Below are 20,914 nucleotides of genomic sequence, written 5' to 3'. Positions count from 1 at the left end.
TGGCTTATTTGTTCCAAATTAATTATGATTAAAACCCCCTCCACCTCCATTAAACTGTCATTTTGTGGTTCTTAATGCATAACAGTAAAAAAAAAATTTAAGAGATTACTTAAGAAATTAACACAGGTCATTAAAAAATACTATTCTTTAAGTGCAGCTATTTTCAGTGCATTCAACTTTCTGCTTGGTAGAAGTTCAAACTTCACCTAGCTGAATATTCAAAGTATCAAGGGTTTGAGTGGTTTTTTTCTTTACCAACCATTCAGAGAAATTCTACACAAACTAACACTTATGATGGCTTGGAAAGAATATTCTAGAGAGCTGAAAGGCTAATTTGAGTGTGGCTCTGGGAGGAAGGAGTGTTATTTCTGCCTTGAATTCTCAGCTCACCTAAGTCCCCCTGAAGGTGGTAGGGATTAGATTGCAGGTCATTAGAACACGTCTAAGACCACCCGATGGTTTCCGATTCATCTCTAAGTCGTCAAATACTTATAAATACACTGCCCAGATAGCTTCTTCCTGGTAGCTCAGAGGTTAAAGCGTCTGCCTGCAATGCAGGAGACCTGGGCTTGATCCCTGGGCCGGGAAGATCCCCTGGAGAAGGAAATGGCAACCCACTCCAGTATTCTTGCCTGGAGAATCCCATGGATGGAGGAGCCTGGTGGGCTATAGTCCACGGGGTCACAAAGAATCGGACACGGCTGAACGACTTCACTTTCACATTGCCCAGAAGCTATGAACATATCCCTATACAGTTAGGGTTTTAAACATCAACAATGTAGATTATTGGCATTAACTTTAGTATCTTAGGTTCTCTTCTAGGGTGTTTTCATTCAACGTGACAATTTAACATTTATGTCTGTTTCACAAGAAAACAAGTAGCACCTGTTGGGATCATTCTCTCTTAGCTGATAAACCACATGAAGAGCATCCTTGACTTATGAACAGGCTGTGTTTTCTGGAGACTACTTCCAAGTCAGCGACTGCTTTCAAGTTTCAGTCAACTTTCCCCGTCCTTCAAAATCCAGGTTGAGGGGTCACCTCCTCTACGAAGGCCCTCCTTATTCCCTGACCTGGAAGCTCTGCCTTCTCTAGACTCTGTGCCTTTTATAGCTTTATAGCTTCTGCACTTTCCTTTGTATATTAACATAATTTAGGTTCACGTCTTGGCTTTTCTAGTGTATGCCTCTTGAGAAGTACAAATAAGCACATTACAGCTACTAAAAAGTATTTGTTAAATGAATGAATTGACAGAAAAAGTTTTTATCATTGTGAATGGGCATTTGGATAGATGAATACCTTTTCAAGCTTCCACCAAATTCAGTTTCACATTTGGGGAAACTAACATGTGTATGAAACTCACAGTTTCTTAGGCACACTTGTTTATGACTGAGGAGGAAAAAAAGAATCAGAGTATAAAATCCACCAGGTAGATGGTTAAATTAAGTAACCTCAAAGGCCCAATTCTAATCTATTATTTCTCCCCCAAGTCTGCATCTTCAATCACCATAAGATGATGAAAGTGCACATTAACAGGTTTTAAAAATAACAAAAAGTTCAAGATTTAAAGGTCCGTGCAGTGGCTGTCAGTTGCTGGTTAGAACGGTCCTCGATGAAACTATGCCTCTTGCTTTAAAAGTCAGACTGAAAAGCCAGGGCTCTTGACTCTGTCACTAGTGACACCATCTACTGTCGCTGGGATCCAGGAGGAAAACTCTCAGCCCAGTTCTTCCACATGAACATGGAGGAACTGATAATGATGATAAATATTAGTAATTTATTAAGTACTGACAAATATGCCCAACATGATTTCTAGGTACTTTATACATGTAATTTTTTAAGTTCCTGGAGGAAAGAAGGGAGCATTATGGTCACATACAGAGCAAGAAAATAAGGATCAGAGAGATTAAACAACTTGTCTGAAGACACAGAGCTAGTAAGTGGCAGAAGGAGATGCCCCCAAGCCTGCTCGCAGACCACTATACTATATATCCTCTCTCAGGGCCCCCTAGCACAGCAGACTCTCCATGGGACAAGGCAGCCTGCTGTGTACCTTCCTTGCATCTATCACACTTCTCTTTTGTTGTATTGCTTTTGCTGTTATTCAGTCGCTCAGTAGTGTCCAACTCTTTGCGACCCCATGGACTTGTAGGATGCCAGGCTTCCTTGTCCTTCCTTCACTATCTCCTGGAGTTTGCTCAAACTCATGTCCATCAAGTTGGTGATGTCATTTAACCATCTCATCCTCTGCCGCCCTCTTTTGTTGTAGGAAGGGACAAACCAGAGCGGCACTTTCTCTGGGTTCCTGGAGGGCTAACTCAGTGAGGTGGACACAGTGAGAGGTGGTGGAAGTGGACAGATCAATCCCTGGACACTGACCTCGAGGAAGGCACTTATCCTGGGGGCTACAGGCCTCCTGGGTGGTATCCAACCAGGAAGGAGCTGAGAGGGAAACGAGCCCTCCCAGGAGAGCAGGGCATTCGTGCTCATGAGTACACACTTGGCCACCTGTCTAAGTGGGGGAGAGAGCCAGTCTGTCATCATCACAGAAGAAATCCTATTCATGACTGCTCTGGAAACTACTGCCAAGACTATTGGTAATTTTGAACAAGCAAAATGGGCTTTATACTAAAAAAGAGCTTTCAATGGTCTCTGTTGAATTTTGGAAATGGAGACAATTTGTTTTTTGGAAGGAAACAGAAGATGGTGGCCTCTCTGATTAGGCTGAGTGCTCCAACTACTGTGGAGCCACCGACAAGAGCATTTCCAGGGCTCACGACAAAAAGCTAATGCGGCTGGGCCGCTGACCACTTTCAGGACCGGAGGCGGTGCTCACGGACTTCCAGCTCTTTCTGACACTGCAACATCTGGAGTGCTCTGAACAGAATCAGGAGTGCAAAGCAGTCACCAGACAGTTCCTTTTTTTCAAAAGGAAACAAGAACAACAAAACAAAAACAGCCGAAAATACAAACTCACACAAGGGAAACATTTTCAACATAAAATGCTGCCCAAATGGAACAGCAAAGGGCCCCAACCTTGATCTTCGGGTGTGTGAACTGCTGGGCTGTGGATTCTAGTGGGTCTACGGGCTCAGATGGTTTTTATCATGAATGGTGCTCTCCTGATGCCATAGATTCGTTACCCACAATGGTTGTGGCAGTAATGTCTGAGAAGGGTGGGCTGATAAACACCTGAAAATAACTTTTTGTTGCTGTTACGCTGCTGGGGCAGCTATTGGTCTGCGTGCTGTGAAAATGACTGTTGGTGGCTCCACAAGCCGCAAGGCACTTACTACACGGCCCTGTGCTGGTGGGGCCAGGGTACAGCCTGGCATGACCCCCCACTGGAAGTGTCGAGATGTGATGGGCGGGGCTGTCATTTAGAAGCGTGGACTTGCAGAATGAACCAAAGGAACTTTAATCAGTCTTCAGCTGGGACTAGACCTAGGTGTCTAAGATCTGTCATTCCCTTACAAGAAGGAGGTCATCACAACGAGAATAATTCAGACACAGAGCCTGCCCGTTTGCACTTCCATCCAGCACTGTTCCTCCCTATTCCTCAGTCTACACACACACCAGCAGGTTTTCACAGATCCTCCTTTTATTCACGTGGGAGATTTCTCAGACATGACACATAAATCTGCCAATAATGGGCTGGCTCTGTGGGAAAAATTCCAGAAGCAAACACAGATTTTTAAAGTGACCATTTCCAATGGTTCACTGTGAAAACAGAAAGGAGAACACAGCTTCCCACTACAGTCTGAATTTAGCAGGTGAAATATAACTAAGAAATCAATAAAGAGTAACCACACATTTCTAAATATCTCTTTTTAAAGTCAACTACAATAAAATGTAAAGTAAAATAAAGTCTGTAGATGATTCTGGTGTTGGGTAGACAGAGGGCTTCCTTTGTAGCTCAGTTGGTAAAGAATCTGTAATGCAGGAGACCTGGGTTTGATTCCTGGGTCAGGAAGATTCCCCTGGAGAAGGAAATGGCAACCCACTCCAGTATTCTTGCCTGGAGAATCCCATGGACAAAGGAGTCTGGTGGGCTGTAGTCCATGGGGTAGCAAGAGTCGCACATGGCTTAGCAACCAACCCACCAGGGGCAGACAGAAGTATGCTGGAAACAGACACCATGTGAGTGATGTCAGTATAAAGCCCCAGTGGCAAAGACACATGGAGGGAAGCTCCACTCTCAAGAGTTCCAGCACTGGAGACACCATTCCCGAGTTACGCTCAAAAAGAGCATGCTTTACTGCAGAATGGCATGACCACCAAACGCACGTATCTTTCTCTATATGAACTGTCACCATGGACTTAGTTTAAGTTATGAAGCCAGAAACATAGTTTAAGTTTAAAGCCAGAAAAGACTGCTTACTGAAAAAATAAATGAGACTAACACTGAAATTTAGGGCATTTTCTCACTTAAAACCCAAAGCTATCAGAACTGAGAACATGAAACTCTGAAAAGCCCAATTTCAGCAGTTTATCCTTGGAGAGCTCCTATTGCATACACAATATCACACAGGATGCCTTATTTCAATTGTTTTATAAAGAAACATTTTGCACGTATGTCTCCAGATCACTGGTGAAACAGACTTGCAACCTAAGTTACACAGCAGCTCTTCCAAAGCAATACCAAGAGGGACACACAGAGTCAAGATTAGAGTAAGTCCTCTGCATACGAACCTTCAAGTTGCAAACTTTCAAAGATGTGAACGTGTGTGTCATCAACATAAGGCATGAGTGAAAATGCAGCTTGGACTTACAAACTTACTTTGTTGGATTTATGAACGAACTGGACTTATGAACACCCTCTTGAAACGGAACTTGTTCATATGTAGTGGACTTACTGTATTCTAAATCTAATATCTGAAGAGTGAAAATCACTAGCTCTGCCCCCAAAACAATACAATCAGAAGGAAAGCAAAAGGTGTTTAAGCTTCAGCCCACTTTTGGTGTGGCTAATCCATGAATACACCTGTCATAAAAAACACAACTACAGTTCTAGGGGTGATATCATGTTATAATCCCAACAAGCCAGTTGCTCTGGCTAGCAATCAACCCTGTGAAGGTAAAGCGGCACTGACACTGAGACAAAGAGCAAAGGCGAGTGCCAGTGACTTAAGCGACTGTAGGCTCCTGGGAAGATGCACAGCCACATGCTACTCTTAATGAAACTACTGCACCCTTTTCACTCAGGAAGACATGCTATTAATACAATAACAAAATTACTCAGAAATGCCCTCTGCTTGGTTGACAGTTACAGTCATGTGTTCACGATGGGTGTGGGAGGGGAAGGGAGGAAGGAGCACACCAGTGGGCCTGGACAAAGGCAAACAGAACTCAGGCCACCAGAGCCGGGAGTGGCTAATAGCAAGCACACTGGGTGGATCATGGGGAAGTGTGCACACTGGGGGTGCTTCAGTTCAGTTCAGTTCAGTCGCGTCCTACTCTTTGCGACCCCATGAACTGCAGCACGCCAGGCCTCCCTGTTCATCACCAACTACCGGAGTTCACTCAGACTAACGTCCATCGAGTCAGTGATGCCATCCAGCCATCTCATCCTCTGTCGTCCCCTTCTCCTCCTGCCCCCAATCCCTTCCAGCATCAGAGTCTTTTCCAATGAGTCAACTCTTCGCATGAGGTGGCCAAAGTACTGGAGTTTCAGCTTCAGCATCATTCCCTCCAAAGAAATCCCAAGGCTGATCTCCTTCAGAACGGACTGGTTGGATCTCCTTGTAGTCTAAGGGACTCTCAAGAGTTTTCTCCAACACCACAGTTCAAAAGCATCAATTCTTCAGCGCTCAGCTTTCTTCACAGTCCAACTCTCACATCCATACATGACGACTGGAAAAACCATAGCCTTGACTAGACGGACCTTTGTTGGCAAAGTAATGTCTCCGCTTTTCAATATGCTATCTAGGTTGGTCATAACTTTTCTTCCAAGGAGTAAGCGTCTTTTAATTTCATGGCTGCACAGATGCAAACAGTTTCACTGAGAGGTGAAGGAGAAAGGCAGGGAAGGCAGGAGGAGCGCCTTAGGCATCTACAGGCCCACCTGAGGAGGTCAGAGCACGTTCTGAGGAAGGGATACGGGGCCTGAGCCTTAGGCATGGACAGGCCCACCTGAGGGGGTCAGGGCGCGTTCCCTGAGGAAGGGATACGGGGCCCGAGCCTCTCCTCAGGTGAGATCTGAGGGATGGAATGGGACTTAATCAGGTGATGGAGGAGAGGAGAGGAGAGAAGACAGATGAGAAGGAGGGAAGGGCCAGGTCACACGAGGCTTCAGTTCTTTTGCCTGTACCCTCAGAGGAGCTGACAGAGGTTAGGGGTTTTAAGTGGGAGAAATGGCAGAAAAGGATGTGTATTTCAGAGGCATGGTCCTCTGCGGGCACACCTGAGGCGGAAGGAGTGAACACAGGGCAACAAGTGTGAGGCTCTCATGAGAGTCCAGGTAAGAGAAGGCGGTGCGTGGAGCTGGGCTGAGTGGGGAGCAACAGGAGGCTGAGCGCTACCTTAGACGTAATCTGGCAGTACCTGGTGATGAGTCAGATGCTGTGGGGAAAGAAATGGTGGCTGGGACATCTCCTGGCTGCATGAGGGGCAGGTGCAGGGCAGCTGCTGTTGAGGGAAGATGTCAGGGGACAGGAGCTGGGCCCTGGACATATAGGGTCTGCGTGGCCCTGAGCTGCCCGAGGCAATGGCCAAGAGGCAGCTAGAGACGCAAGTCTGGAAAGCAGAGGGTGAGTCCCTTCGTTCATTCGTCCTTCCTCCCTAGGCAGGGATGCCCTTTACAAGGCTTCTTGATCTGTTTTCTAAGGTCTTCCCCTTGTTGTGAACATGATTCTCTTTCTAAGGCAGCCTGTTCCCTTAGCGAGAACTGAAATGGGTATGATGCCAGCAACAAACTGGTTAGAGCAACAGTCATCAGTCATTTCCCAGATGTGAATTAATAACCCCCCAAACCCTTTGGTAATTGACACATTTACGTTCTTTTCTTTTAAGGGTGGGCAAAGAGGAATGTAATAACATTCGACACCTCTATGAAGAAGGCCCTTCCAGTAGAGGGGGTGATGACGGTTAGCCTGTTCTCCGGAACCATCTTTGGTGAGTGCATGTTTGCAGGTAACTCTTCCAAGCGGAACTTTTCCTATGCAGGTCTTTGCCGCGGGCTTGTGTAACATGGCAGTGCCCACAGGGCCTGCCGCCTGTGCCTGAAGTGTTCCTCCTGCCTGTCTCCACTTGTCTCCTTCACCCCGCATCTCAGTGAAATTGTTACGACCAAGTGCGGAAGGATCCTGCATATGCCATCCTGAACTTTCTAAAAGCCCATATCAGAAAGTTTGTTTCCCTTTTTTGTTAACTACTTTGTGCAGACTTCTCAGAGGGCTCCAATCTGTTCAGTCCTGTTCCTGGCACTCACTAGAAAATGCCACCAGCTGTGCAATTTTGGAGATTTAGTACTTCCTTTTTGTCTCAGTGTAGGTAACTAGTTTCAGTTGTTCCTAAAGCCGCTGACTGGTCTTCACCTTGTTTTGCAAAGCAGCTAGGAGAACAAACAGAGCTCCAGGCTTCTGAAGTGAGAGACTTCCTTGTTGGGGTGTGAAGAAAATGCAAAAATTCTCTGGCTGCCTGAAATTTGGTAATTGATAACGGAGAATGTTCTCTTCATCTCAAAGTTGATTTTGGTTTGTTCAGCCCACTGTTATTACGAAATGTTTACTGGCAATCATAAAAAAATGTCTAGAAGTCTCCCTTTTGAAGATGCTACATTCAGAGATTTTGACATCAATGATTCTCTCAAGTGCAAGTGTGAGGTGGACTATAAAGAAAGCTGAGCACCGAAGAACTGATGCTTTTGAACTGTGGTGTTGGAGAAGACTCGAGAGTCCCTTAGACAGCAAGGAGATCCAACGAGCCCATTCTAAAGGAAATCAGTCCTGAATATTCATTGGAAGGACCGATGCTGAAGCTGAAATTCCAATACTTTTGCCACCTGATGCGAAGAACTGACTCATCTGAAAAGACCCTGATGCTGGCAAAGATTGAAGGTGGGAGGAGAAGGGGACGACAGAGGACAAGATGGTTGGATGGCATCACCAACTCAATGGACGTGAGTTTGAGTAAGCTCCGGGAGTTGGTGATGGACAGGGTGGCCTGACATGCTGCAGTCCATGGGGTCACAAAGAGTTGGACACGACTAAGAGACTGGACTGAACTGAACTGAAGTGCAGGGTGTTAAGAAAGCCACAGGGGGCAGCACTGGGCCCCAAACCTGTTTTTCCTGGAGCAAGAGGTGACCCTGGACCTTTGTGGATGCTGGCACCTGTGGCTTCTAACCAGCCTCTAATAAGCCATAACTGGTGCACAGTTCCCTTGTCTGGTAAAAATGGGATCTGTTGAACCTTGTGAAAGAAAAAATGAGTTACCACTGATGTTCCCCATAGAAAGAAAAAAGTGCCCCGTTCTAACTGCATGATATTCAAGGTCTTTGTTTTAAGAAAGTTTATCTTGAGATCATAATACCATTCAAGATCTCTAATGACTTATAAAGGGGACTATTCTTTGTCAGTGACAAGAGTTCCCAGCCTCATACCAAGACACGCCCTGCATGTGTACAAGCCATAAGGGAGAGCTGACACAGGAATGGGTCTCCTTGGAGGTACGGGAACCTCGTACACAGGGAGCAAACCAGCATGACAGGTACTGAGGAGCCAATTAGTAGCTGGAAACGAGCTGACCCGTGTACCGTTTTGGGAGGGAACAACCAAGAGGGCACAAATCGCATGCATATTCAGACTTTTTAGACCCTAACAGGCCATTCTTAAGACTTCTTAGACCCTAATGGACCATTCTTAGACTTCTTACACCCCAGTGAACCATTCTTAGACTTCTTAGACTCCAGTGGATCAGTCTGTTGGCTGAAAAACAAACAGAATTTGAGTGCTGAGATCTGCATTTCATATGCTTTACTACAGCAACACTAAAAGCCTCTAAGGAGGAATGCACTTATCCAGGGCTGCAGTGTCAGGAAACATATCAATACTACAAAGTTACTTAATTTGTTTGGGTGAAACACTATTCAAAATTAGGGGCAGCTGAGCAAAACTATAGTTCTTTATGTCTGTCTCACCTGCTCAAAGAAGCAGGAGAGGCAGGATCCAGCAAGTTCCTCCCGGTAAGTTTTTAACAGTCAAAACCATTCCAATAAGAGTTAACAAGGGACAAAATCTTATGTGTGCTCAGTCATGTCTGACCCTTTGTGACTCCATGAACTGTAGTCTGCCAGGCTCCTCTTGCCCATGGAATTTTTCAGGCAAGAAAAATTCCCACTGGAGTGGGCTGCCATTCATATTGCAGGAGATCTTCCCAATCCAGGGACTGAATTCATGTCTCTTGCATCTCCTGCAATGGGAGGCAGATTCTTTACCAATGGCACCACCTTACGGTTGGGTATTTTAATCTATACAGTGGAAATGGAGCTCAAAATAAGAATGAAGGTCAAGATCGGGACAGCCGCAGGGAGTTGCTCCCACAGCCTTGCTGCTACCAGCTGAGAGGTGCTCTGAGCTGTCAGAGAATCCAGCCTCCTCTCCACCTATGATCTTCACACGGTCACCCGCGACACCTCCCCTGCCCCAGACTGGATCACATCTTCTTCATCACTTATAAACTCTTCCTGTTGCCTTCAGTCCAACACTCTGTTGAGGTTATGAGATTTCAGGCTGGCAACCACTTGACACTTCTGGGTTTCAGCCTGAGAGCCCTGCAGGTTGGGGCTGAGGCCAGCAGTACTACCTGACATATTTGTGATCACTCAACAGCCGCACCTGAACAGCTCTGAATAGCTGGGACTGACAGGGCTCTATTGCTGAATTTTTCATGGGTGGACTGCAGTGCTGATTCTAGATATGATAATCTGTTTGTCTGGTGTAAGTATGTGGTACGTGGAGGCAGAGATGTCATGAAGCCCATGAGGTCAGACACGAAGACAAGTTGCCTGGATAAGTGAAGAGGGGCATGAGCTCCACCGATGGGAGAGCCATCTGGTTAGAGAGCCCAATCCAATACACATGCCACTGTGAGCTCGCTTAGGCAGCAAGGATGGCACCCTCTAAGAGGTTCAGACTGGGACACGGACAGGAGACCTTCTGAGAAAGCAGGTCTAGGTATGGAGGGGAGCTTGGAATATCAGAGTATCAGGAAGCTACTGTTATCTGAGAGGATACTCAGAGGTAGAAAATGAGACAAAAGATCGCCTAAGCCTGAGTTAAGGTATCAGGTCTATTTAAACATCAGTCTCTCCAAATTCTACCTAGTGTCCCCAGCTCTGGTCCACGTTTGTCTTCAGCCAGTGTCTACAAGGTACAAAGCACAGGTCATCTGAGCTCGGGCTTGTCCTGTCTCCTCCCTCTGTGTTTTTCATTAGGGCTCTTCAGCTGCAGGAATTTCTAACGGAGGCCCCAGAAGTGTGCTGGTCCCCACACCAGAACCCCCCAGTTTACAACAATAAACAGGCTCCCGAGCCTCACTGATGTGAGACTGGGGTGAGGGTGTGTGTTTTTATTTAAAAATCTCTCTAGGTAATATCCAGTCATTTAAGGAACTTCACAGACTCTAATCTATTAAAAGGTTTGCTGTACATTTCATACTTTGATTCCCTGGGTCTCATTAAACTTTAATGAGATCTTGGTCTTTTAAAAACTGTGTTTTACTAATTTTTTTTTTAATTTGAAGACTAATAAATGTAGTTTATGGCTGCCATAGTTATTCCGAAACTGAAAGATTTGAAATCATAATCTTAAAATACCAACATAGTAATATTCATTCAAATTCTGAATTTTGAAAGAAAAAAGGAGCTAAAAATGAAAGCATGTTTAAGTGTTAAAGCAAAGGCTTATATTTAATTGCAGAAATTAAAACTCTATTTAAGTCTTTGAAATCTTTTTGCTTTGTCTTTCAATAACATGGCTTTTCAGATCATAGCTATTACTTTAAAACCTAATTGGCCAAAATCCAAAGGGCTAAATTCTTAGTTAACACAAATCACTCAGAGCCCTTCAAGCCCAATATAGCTGGGGCCTGACACACATACGTTTCTTCCCCTTCTCTTTGACACATTAATGCACTATCTCCATTACTATGTTTCCACATCAGTGGCTCCTTGCCCATCAGCACAACTGCGTCACACTGGCTTCAAGGAAATAATAGAGAAAAAGTGCCTTGCTGGCAAATAGCAACAGGGAAAATGAATTATAAATACACCTCACTAAAGAATAGTTGCTGGAAGGTGTGTGCATGTGTGTGTGTGCACATGCACAGAAGACAGACACAAGTGCCTATGGAGGCCCACGAGGACACACCAACCCGCCTAGGTGTGTGTGTGCCGTTTCCAAGCAGAGAAACCACTGCTGAGACTCTCACAGAACAGTCAGCTGTGCCAACACCAATAGTTAGGTTGCTACTGATCCAGCTACCAAGACTTAATGAAATTTATTCACCTTGTTAAAGAGTGGCTAAGACTGAAAAACAGTATTAATTAAAATCTCTAATCTCCTACTTTACTAAAAGCAAAAGCATTTAAATTTCAGTTATCTGATCTTTCAGTATGACTTAAGAAAGAATTAAAATGCAGGTCTCCAGACTCAGGGTTGTGATATCCAGAATAACAATTCCTTCTAGACAGGAGAAATGAGACTTTTCAAACTGACTCATTTTTGCTCCCTTTTTAAAACAAAACAAAACAAAACTAAGCAGTCTAAGAGTCTTCCTCCATCTGATATTCAGTTAGTCCACTGGGGAGTTTCTCAGGGACAGAAAAGGATGACAGATATGGCTTGTAACAGCATCATGAAAATGTATGCATTCGTAAAAATGCCAACTTCTGTTTCTATTCTTGCATGGCTCAGAATTCTTTAACAGCTACACTCCAGTCTCAAGAATAAATGCAAAATGTTAAAGTGTAATTGGCAGCAATCAAAGGGTGAAAAGGATAGAAATTCAAGCCCAACTGTGTGCCACCAAGTAAACTGTCACTCCATCTCATGAAGTATGTGGCTCCAGAAACAAACTCCCTGTGACACGCAGGGAGTCTACGTGGGGAGCAGCAGAGCACTGCTTTCCTTTCAGACAAAACAGAGCCTCTGATGAAGACAAGTAGTCCACACCTCGACACATAAAGTTGGGTCGCCAGTAAGACACTGATGAATATCTGCTTTCTAATAGTAGATCTGCCTTTGGATATAACAGAGAACTAAAATTAAGAGAGCTTTTTTTTTAAAAAAAAAAAAGAATATCTAAAGAGACAGTACTAAGTAGCAGGAAGAGCAGTAGGCCCAGGAGACTGGCCCTGGGGTCTGCTTTGCCCCTCCTGTAACTAAATAACCATGGCAGTAATGTTGTAGGTCTTGGTTTCCTTCATCATAAAACTGAGGGGTACAGACTGGATGACATCTAAAGTCCTTCCAGCTCTAAAATTCTGTTACTGTACAAGTGAATCTCTATATCCTCTTGGAATCAATTCTGATGAAAATATTACTACTCTAAAGTTCTGTGCCAGGACTTTGACACAGACCATCTCAAGATACTAGAGACTTGATTAAGGTTGAGCTACAGGAGGTGCTCTGGCTGGCTGATTTCAAGGAATAAAAATCTACCATGGCCTAAAGATCTAGGGCTTGCCAGGCCTTCTGTAAATTCACTGAAGTCATGCATATTCCTTGGAGCTCATTTCTAAGGAAAAAAAAAATCTGGATAATGCTGAAATATCTAAATCCACAGATCAGCTGTATTGAGCAAAAATGTCAGTTGCTGGACAATACCAGGTGGGTGGCACCTAGAAGGAATGAATGAAAGTAAAACACACTAAATGACTGAGGAAAATTGATTTCACATGTGTGTATATGCGTGCTAAGCACAGAGGTCAATCATTCAACAAATGTGAAGGACTATGTTACAGCTTGGGATTCATGGACATGCTTCTTTACAAGCAGTAAGTCAACATCTTTCCTAAACTGCTGGCCAACTTTGGCTCGCCGGCACTTTGACAATGTCTCAGAATTCTTCCAAAGTGATGCTACACACTGCCGCCAGAATTGGACTGAATGTGAACGTCATCTGCCAGCTCTGACTAGGCTTTTAGTATGACAACTCGTATTTCCCACTCTCTGCTTCTCATGGCTTCAAAAGAACAGAACATTATCTAGAAATGTTTTAAAACTGAATACAGCAAGGCATCTTCTGAGTAAAAAGTATATCAAGTGTGTATGGGGGGGTAGCCTGGACAGATATTACATATAAACTGTTCATTTCAATTTACTGGCTAGTATTATGCAGCTAATCTAGTAACTGAACAGTAAGATTCATAACATTCTATTGTAAATTGTCTGAAAATCAGAATGAGGGAGTCCTTCACTCAAAAAGTGACAAAAATTGATTCATCCATATGTTCCTTAACTTATTCAGTGTCACTCTTAAGAAAGGAAATAGTAAAACTAGTTAAATCTGTTTTTTTTCCTCTAAACTATCTTATATCCAACTAGTTGAGAAACTCTAAAGCATAATTGCCATAATCCTTCATTTTTGCAGTTAGCTTTCTGTCTCTAAATGCACACACATACACAGTCTCTCTCTCTCACACTCACTCCCTCCCTTCATCACTAATCTGTCTTTCTCAGATTCCCTCATAGGCTCTAGGCCCTTTGGGATTCTGACTTGAGAAAGAAGACATTATAACAAATTCTGAATACTGTGTTTTTGAAAGATTTGAGCTATTTCTTCCCTAAAATCTGCCATTTAGTGAACTGCTTTTTCAAGTTGCCACCCTAACTTTAACCTCACAGAGCTATATCCATGAGGAAAGAAAACAAAAGCAAAAGCACAATTTGCTGTGAGGAGGTGTTAGGTAAAGCAAAAACAATGCTGAAAATCAAATTTCCTAACCACCAGCACTGAAACATGTACTACATATGCTTTCTCACATTCAAGCTTCTGCTTTAAAAAAAAGGGAGGGCACAACAGGTTACAGGTTATTGCAAAGGAACTAAGATTTAAAATAGAAATAAAACTTTCTTTTTCAGAAAGAATAGTGTAAACACAAACGGCAAAATTCAGAGCTAATAGGAATGGGGCTGCAAGGATGAGCCTTTGCCAAGTGGGTTTCATACAATTTACGGACTCACGCCAACATCTTTCTTTTCCTTATTTTTAATTAAGGAGGAGGTGCTGAATTCTGAGGAAGCTATCTGGATGCTGCTGGCTGAAATGCAGATCTGATCTTCTCGTGCTGGTTGGCGAACATTGATTTTCTGCCCCAGTGGAAGAGATTTTACTCTGATGCATGCCATTTAAATTCATTTTACACAGCTGCTTAATGTGGCTTGGCAAGGCCCAGCCAAACTAGCTTTGTGGGTCTAAATAGGACTCCTGAGTTGGTAAAGGACAGAGCCTATGGATTAGCAGCTGATGATAAATGCTTTTCTCCCCTCTTATCTTCCTACCAACTCAGGAAGTGAGCTTGAATGTAGCACAAGAAAGGAAAAAAGACGAAAGGCAATTTCTCCAAAATAAGTATGTTTACCTCATTCCATACTTATTTCAATTTTAGGATTATGTTTACAGAAGTCTTTATTTGTTGTGACAATTAGGACCGTGTTTACATGATCTAGAACTTTCAGTGGCAAAATTATCATTTGCACTTGTTGCCTAATAGATGTATAGAACATAAAGCTACTAAAAAGCTGCGTCATACATTCATAATGAGTAGTGAAACACAATTACGTAAGTTCAGTCTTTAAACAAAGTTAGTTGATTGTTCCCTGTTTTTTATTTTACAAAAATGTTTTATCTTTCTACTGAAAGCAGCTCCTGAACACAAATCAATCTACACGAGATAATCTTATCATTACTATATGTTAAATAAGATCACTAACAATATTTTTGCTTAAACACACAATAATAATATACTTTAAGATTATTTACTAACATAAAGACAGTGACAGCCTGATATTACAGTTTTGTAGCAGGAAAGGAGAGAGATACTTTTTGTTGCTGTATGTAATTCCTGTGTTGAAACTGATAATAACATGGCAACACTGTGTTTGGGGAAAAAAATCCTGTGTTGGATTATTGGGTTTTATTTTCCCGGTGACTTCGATATTCTAATCCTCCTTGGGAGAAGGAAAGAATAGAAATCTTTGATACAGATGTTTGCTCAGTGATGTCACTAGACCCTCCCAAGTCCTATTAATAACCTCAGCCCTGCCTCCTGCGTGGGGCTCTCGTCAATGAGCCTGCTGCTCTCTGAATTCAGGGGGTGTGTGGGAGCAGGTCGCTGTTGTGGCAGGAATGACACTAACATGGTCATGATAACAGTGCTGCACAACACACCTAGACAACACGACAACAACGGTGGGGGACATGACGCCAGAGCGGGTGACTTCATTACTTTTACACAGATAAAAGTTTTTGTTTCCCTCTCAGGCATGAAGGAAAGAAGCCATGCCGAAGCCATGCAGAGACAGAATCGGGGGGTGGGTGGGACAACATGCAGGTCTCTACCAAACTACCACAGTACTGCCGGGGAGAATGAAAAAACGAAACAGAACAAACAAAAACCCAAAACAAACAAAAGTAAAAGACAACCCCCTCTGAGATGGATCTTCTCTTAGGTCTTTCACCCTCCTGCTTTGGGTGTTCCTTTTGCAGCCAGATGGCATGTTCATTAACAGTTTAAACAAATGCCCAGGTCCCGCAGCAAGTCAGGGTGTGTGGCTACCTACCCGTACTGGTCAGGCTGGTGCATCATGGGAGCCTGAGAGTTGCCATAGTTGGGGTGCTGGGAAGAAAACATGGGGCGTCCGCCAGCCCCAGACTGGCTGGGATAAGCAGGCGACCTAATGTATGGTGGCCTAAAGTAGAACAGAAGAACAGCTTCTTTGGATTTGTTCTATAGACAAGTATGAATCCCCCTGTCCATTACGTTATCTCCACACCAAGGTGTGGTGGCTTATAGAGGGTGGCCTGATACTCCATATTAGAGCTCTGATGGGCGGAACATGAAGGCAAGACTTTGGAATGGTCTATTGATTAGAAAAAGAAACTGAAAACGCTTGGATGTATACTTGTATATTAATTTATATAAAATTATATATAAACTGATTCAGAAAGGGAACACAGCAAAGCTTTTTCATCAAACAACTATGTCTTAATTTCTACAGTTTTCGTCTTCCCAGCTCACTACTCAAGGCTTCATGTCATATGCAATCAAATATTTTCTCCTTAAAAAGGAAATAACTTGTGTATTTTTTGAGTTGTGACAATGGACAATTCATTTAAACCTAAATTAGAACTTCAACTGGATGGGCCCAACCAGTGCTCACAGACAGGTATATTAAAACCTTCTCTCTGCAGCCTGTGTAAGTTCAGTTCAGAGGTATAGTGCTGGGGTTCAGAAGATTCTAAGTCACTGTAACATGGGTAAGAGTGAGAGAGGTAGGGGGAGGGGGTAAGAGAGAGAACCTGACTTTCATTTTGATTCCTCAAAGGAAATATTTTGTAGAGCAAATAGTGAGACTGGAAGGGTCCCTGACATTCTCAAACAGCAGCTTCAGAGGAAAAGTAACAAAAGGATACATTTACACACACACACACACACACACACAAACTCTTATTCCACCTTGACAAAATCAGAATCTTCTATTTTTCCTCCTGAAGATACCATATTGTTCAGTCGCTCAGTCATGTCTGAATCTGCGACCCCATGGACTACATATCTTTCAGTGTCCTTTGTTTTAAACATCTTAACATATGTTAAACAAAATTGAAACATTTTTTTCATTTGAGTCTTTTAAAACATAGTCACTTTGCCTCATGAACTTTTAATTCAATTATTTTAAAACAGGTCAAGTATTTACTTCAAGACTTTTTTCAGGATTAAAAACAAGTAAATAATTGAGGCTAAAGCCTTGCTCTATCAACTTAAACGTTCAGAAATACAATCATTATTTTGCTAACTGCCTTTTGGCTTGGACAGAGAGAGACATATGCCCAGAAAAATAAAAGTACAACATAAGAACATGAAGCAATAAATCTCACACGTATACATTTAGACAAACACACACAATACACATATGTGCACATACAAAGTTCCTATTTCATAAGGATTTCTACAGTGAGGTTAAAAACAAAAAAGGGAGGCGTTCTTTTTGAATGTTTAGATTTGGGCCAGTTTCTAGGCTTTATACCCTCCTGCCTAAGCTTCACTGTGTTAAATGGAGCCACAGAGGCACCCTGCACCACTGGCTTTGGGTGGCTAGGTGCAGTGACTCTTCTCAGCCATTTCAAATAACCTCCTATAACTGACGGATTCCTTCCTCCATGTCTCGTAGAACACAGTCTATCATTTACTTCTCTGGCCTCTCTGATAGAGAACATGTAACACAAAAGGGGAGGCCAAGCACAGTGGCCCTCTGCTGCTCTCCACCCCCACTGACGGGATGACCAATTCTGGCTCCGCGCGTGTGCACATGTCTGTGCAGACTGCCCGCCCAACGGCATACCTGCTTTGCGCCGAGTTCGCAGCGGCCTGCATCACTGCAGCAGCTGCCTCCTGTGCCTTACGGTTCACGGTTGGCATTGGTGGCCCCATTCCTGGCCCCCCCTGCTGAGACATGCCAGGAGAACTGGGGGTCATGCTGCTCATGTTTCCAGGAAATGGTCTGTTCTGCATGCCTGCGGATGGCACTCGTCCCAGGGGCATGGCACCACACGGCTGGCTTGGCCCTTGTCCATGCATCTGGCTGTTGGCATTGACGCCCATGCTGGGCCCTGGGCCGCTGTAGCTTGCACTGGGCACCCCACTGTATGTTGGGGGTCTGGAGTAGTTACCTAAACAAAAATCAAACACAAATTAGAGCCTTGTTCTTAATATCTGAACTTGTGAAAATATTCACTGGAAGTACTTTTGGTCCAACGATGTGATCAACACAGAATATTAGTCATTATCCTCATTAACCCTTCCCCTTTGGTGCTGATGAGGTTGGATGTCTCAAAACACATGATCTCTGTACATTCCAAAGGCAAAGAGCCACACAGGACACTGAAACATGGAGAGAAACCCAGGCTGAACTCTGAAACCATCTCTGCACAGATACAGACGGAGTGCTGAGTGGTGCTTCAGCTCATTCAACATCTCATGCTATTATCAAAATTCAAGCAAAATAATTATTTTAGCCCCCAGTCCCTAGGTGTACTCCAATCTGAGATTGCACCAGTACATCACTGCTGCTCCTGCTGCTGCTAAGTCGCTTCAGTTGTGTCCGACTCTGTGCAACCCCATAGACAGCAGCCCACCAGGCTCCCCTGTCCCTGGGATTCTCCAGGCAAGAACACAGGAATGGGTTGCCATTTCCTTCTCCAATGCATGACAGTGAAAAGTGAAAGTGAAGTCGCTCAGTCGTGTCAGACTCTTCGCAACCCCATGGACTGCAGCCCACCAGGCTCCTCTGTCCATGGGATTTGCGAGGCAAGAGTACTCGAGTGGGGTGCCATTGCCTTCTCCACTACCACATGACAATAAAGTGTTCAGAAGGTATAAGGAAACATGCACATATGATCAAAATTACCCTTCAAAACCCCACAGGAGGGGTCATGTGGAAACCTACAATTAGTCCAACCCAGTCGGCATTTCTCTGGTGTCTAGAGACATTTTTTTTTTTTCGCTTGAGCACCAGATAAAGTGGTTGGGTTGTACCCGGCACCATGTCTTATAAATAAATTTTAAGCACAAGCATGGCACTCAGCAAAGCAGGATGGTGGCACTACAGGAAGCAGGCAGGGTCTGAGACTGAGATAAACGTCTGCAATGTCACCCTCCCATCCCTGCTCACATGGGGCACATGCTCCTGGAGTAGATGGTCTGGACTAGTTCAATAGTTTTGTTTTCTCTCTCCTTCCACATCTTTTATTTTGGTTGAGGGTACATAAATTACAGTCAAGTAAATTGAAGGCATGTATAATGCCACTTCGTAACAACAACTGCTGAACCATGCACACTATGTGTGAGATATCAGGTTAAGTGTTTTGCACCTATGATTTCATTCATTCCTCCAATAACTATATGAAATACGGATACGACCATGACTGCATTGACAAAAGAAGAAAATCAAGAGCTAGTAGGTTAGGATTCAAGCTCAAGCCAAATGATTATGGAACAAATGTAATTAACCAATAAAATATGCTGCCTCCCAATAAGTGACTGTGGAAATGAAATATATTAAAAGGAGAAGTGTTTGGAGAGTATGGATTAGTGTTTCTCTACCTGTCCTTACCACTTCGTGGAAGAATCTCATCTACACAACGTAACTGTTCTAGGCACAAGGGATGTAAGGTTAAATACAATGCAATTCCTATACTCAAGTTCACAGCATAAGAGTGTGAGTGTGCGTATGTGTGTGTGTGAGTGTGTGTGTGTGTACAAGGTGAAGTAGCAGGGGAAAGACAAGAAAAAATACAAAAGCAAAAACAGAAAAGATAATGCACTGTAAAACGTGTAAGAGAAAGAAGAGTAAGTCCTTGTAGGGTAGGGATACAGGGGGTCATCTGTGGAGGGGGGAGGCACTGAGTGAAGGTCTTTGAAAAACCATGTTGGGTCTTGACCCAGAAATCCGTGTGGGGCAGGCTCTGGGATCTGGGAGAACTGGGGCTGAGTGAAAACTCTGTGAATATACCAACCATGGATCTTAGGTAAGTTGTTTTAATTTTTCTTGGTTTCATTCTCTTTCTTTTAAAAAAGAGGATCCTCTTTATTTCGGTCTACTTGAAGAGTTGCTGTTAGGATTAAATGATGTAATATGTGTAAAGTGTCTCAAATACGGGTACAGAAATGGTTGGAGGTTACTGGCGGGATGATAATAACGCAGAAGAGGACAGAGAGCCCCCGTCGGTGAGGCAGTGAACAACAGCGCTGACAGCGAGGGCGAACTTGAGAGCAAGGCACTGCTGAGCTAGCGTGGCTGTGAGAAGGGCGCAGCGGGGGCCCCGCTCACCAGGCCTCCCAGCCTGGAGCGTATTCTGAAGGTGAGGAGGGGCTTCTTCAGCTTTTTCCAGCAGAAACTGGGTTAGATCAGCAACAACAATAAAAGCCAGCAATTCATGTTTCCTGTGTGCTAACCTCAGCTCCAAGTTCTCAGCATTACCTCCTTTCATCCTTATGTCAAGCTTAAGAGAGCCCAGTCACTGGCGTCCTCACTTCAGGGAGGAGGAGCCTGAGGCGATATGCAGAGTGACCTGACCCAAGGTCATGTGGCTAACAGGCCTCAAAACCGTGGTCTGAATACCCTATTCCGCTAGCTGCACCCAAATGGCCTCTCAAATACTTAACAGAAAACCACACCGACATAACAGCATGGTCCCAATCATGAAAGCAGGTTTTCTTTAAGGGCACCTACAAATCTGTAAGAAGCCCAGAGTTTTCAACAGTGACTGATGTCAGCTCTTTGTTAGGTGCTGCCCGTGAACTCTCTCTCTCACATGGCTGCCCATGAAGTATATGAAGAGTGAGTATTTTAGGCTTTGTGGGCTAGATGATCTCTGTCAAAACTAAACCGCCACTGCCGCCTTGATGTGGCCAGAGGTGACACACACATAAATCAGAGCATCTGTGTTCCAATAAAACTTTATTTACAAACACAGTGGCTGGCCAGAGTGGCCACAAGCTGCTGAGCCCTGTGACAGACCAGTCTTGGGACAAGCTCCTTAAGAAAGTGCTCCATCAGCACAGAAAGTGACCTGTTAAAGGTGGCAGCTACTTTCCCCTGGGTATTCCTGGAAGTCCAAGGGCTGGAGAGGAACAAGAGAGCAAGGCACTGGCCATCTGAGGAGCTGGAATGGGCAGGAAAATCAAAGGGAG

The 20,914-nt window shown here is 44.0% G+C and overlaps 1 protein-coding gene across 9 annotated transcripts in view; it reads right to left on the bottom strand.

The window, feature by feature from the left end:
• Positions 1–20,914, bottom strand: part of ARID1B (AT-rich interaction domain 1B) — a 439,749-nt gene that overhangs the window by 48,543 nt on the left and 370,292 nt on the right. For 5 of the 9 annotated variants that reach the window (XM_027551921.1, XM_027551917.1, XM_027551923.1 and 2 more), the window contains 2 exons: positions 17,565–17,892; positions 15,786–15,914 (listed from right to left, as the gene is read on the bottom strand). In XM_027551921.1, the coding sequence (XP_027407722.1) occupies positions 15,786–15,914; positions 17,565–17,892 (457 nt within the window). The remainder of the gene's footprint in view (positions 1–15,785; positions 15,915–17,564; positions 17,893–20,914) is intronic. The other 4 variants (XM_027551924.1, XM_027551920.1, XM_027551919.1 and 1 more) reach the window with 1 other exon arrangement.

This window comes from Bos indicus x Bos taurus, chromosome 9, assembly GCF_003369695.1.
Source record: "Bos indicus x Bos taurus breed Angus x Brahman F1 hybrid chromosome 9, Bos_hybrid_MaternalHap_v2.0, whole genome shotgun sequence".
NCBI lineage: Eukaryota > Metazoa > Chordata > Mammalia > Artiodactyla > Bovidae > Bos > Bos indicus x Bos taurus.
This window is presented reverse-complemented; position numbering and strand designations above follow the sequence as displayed.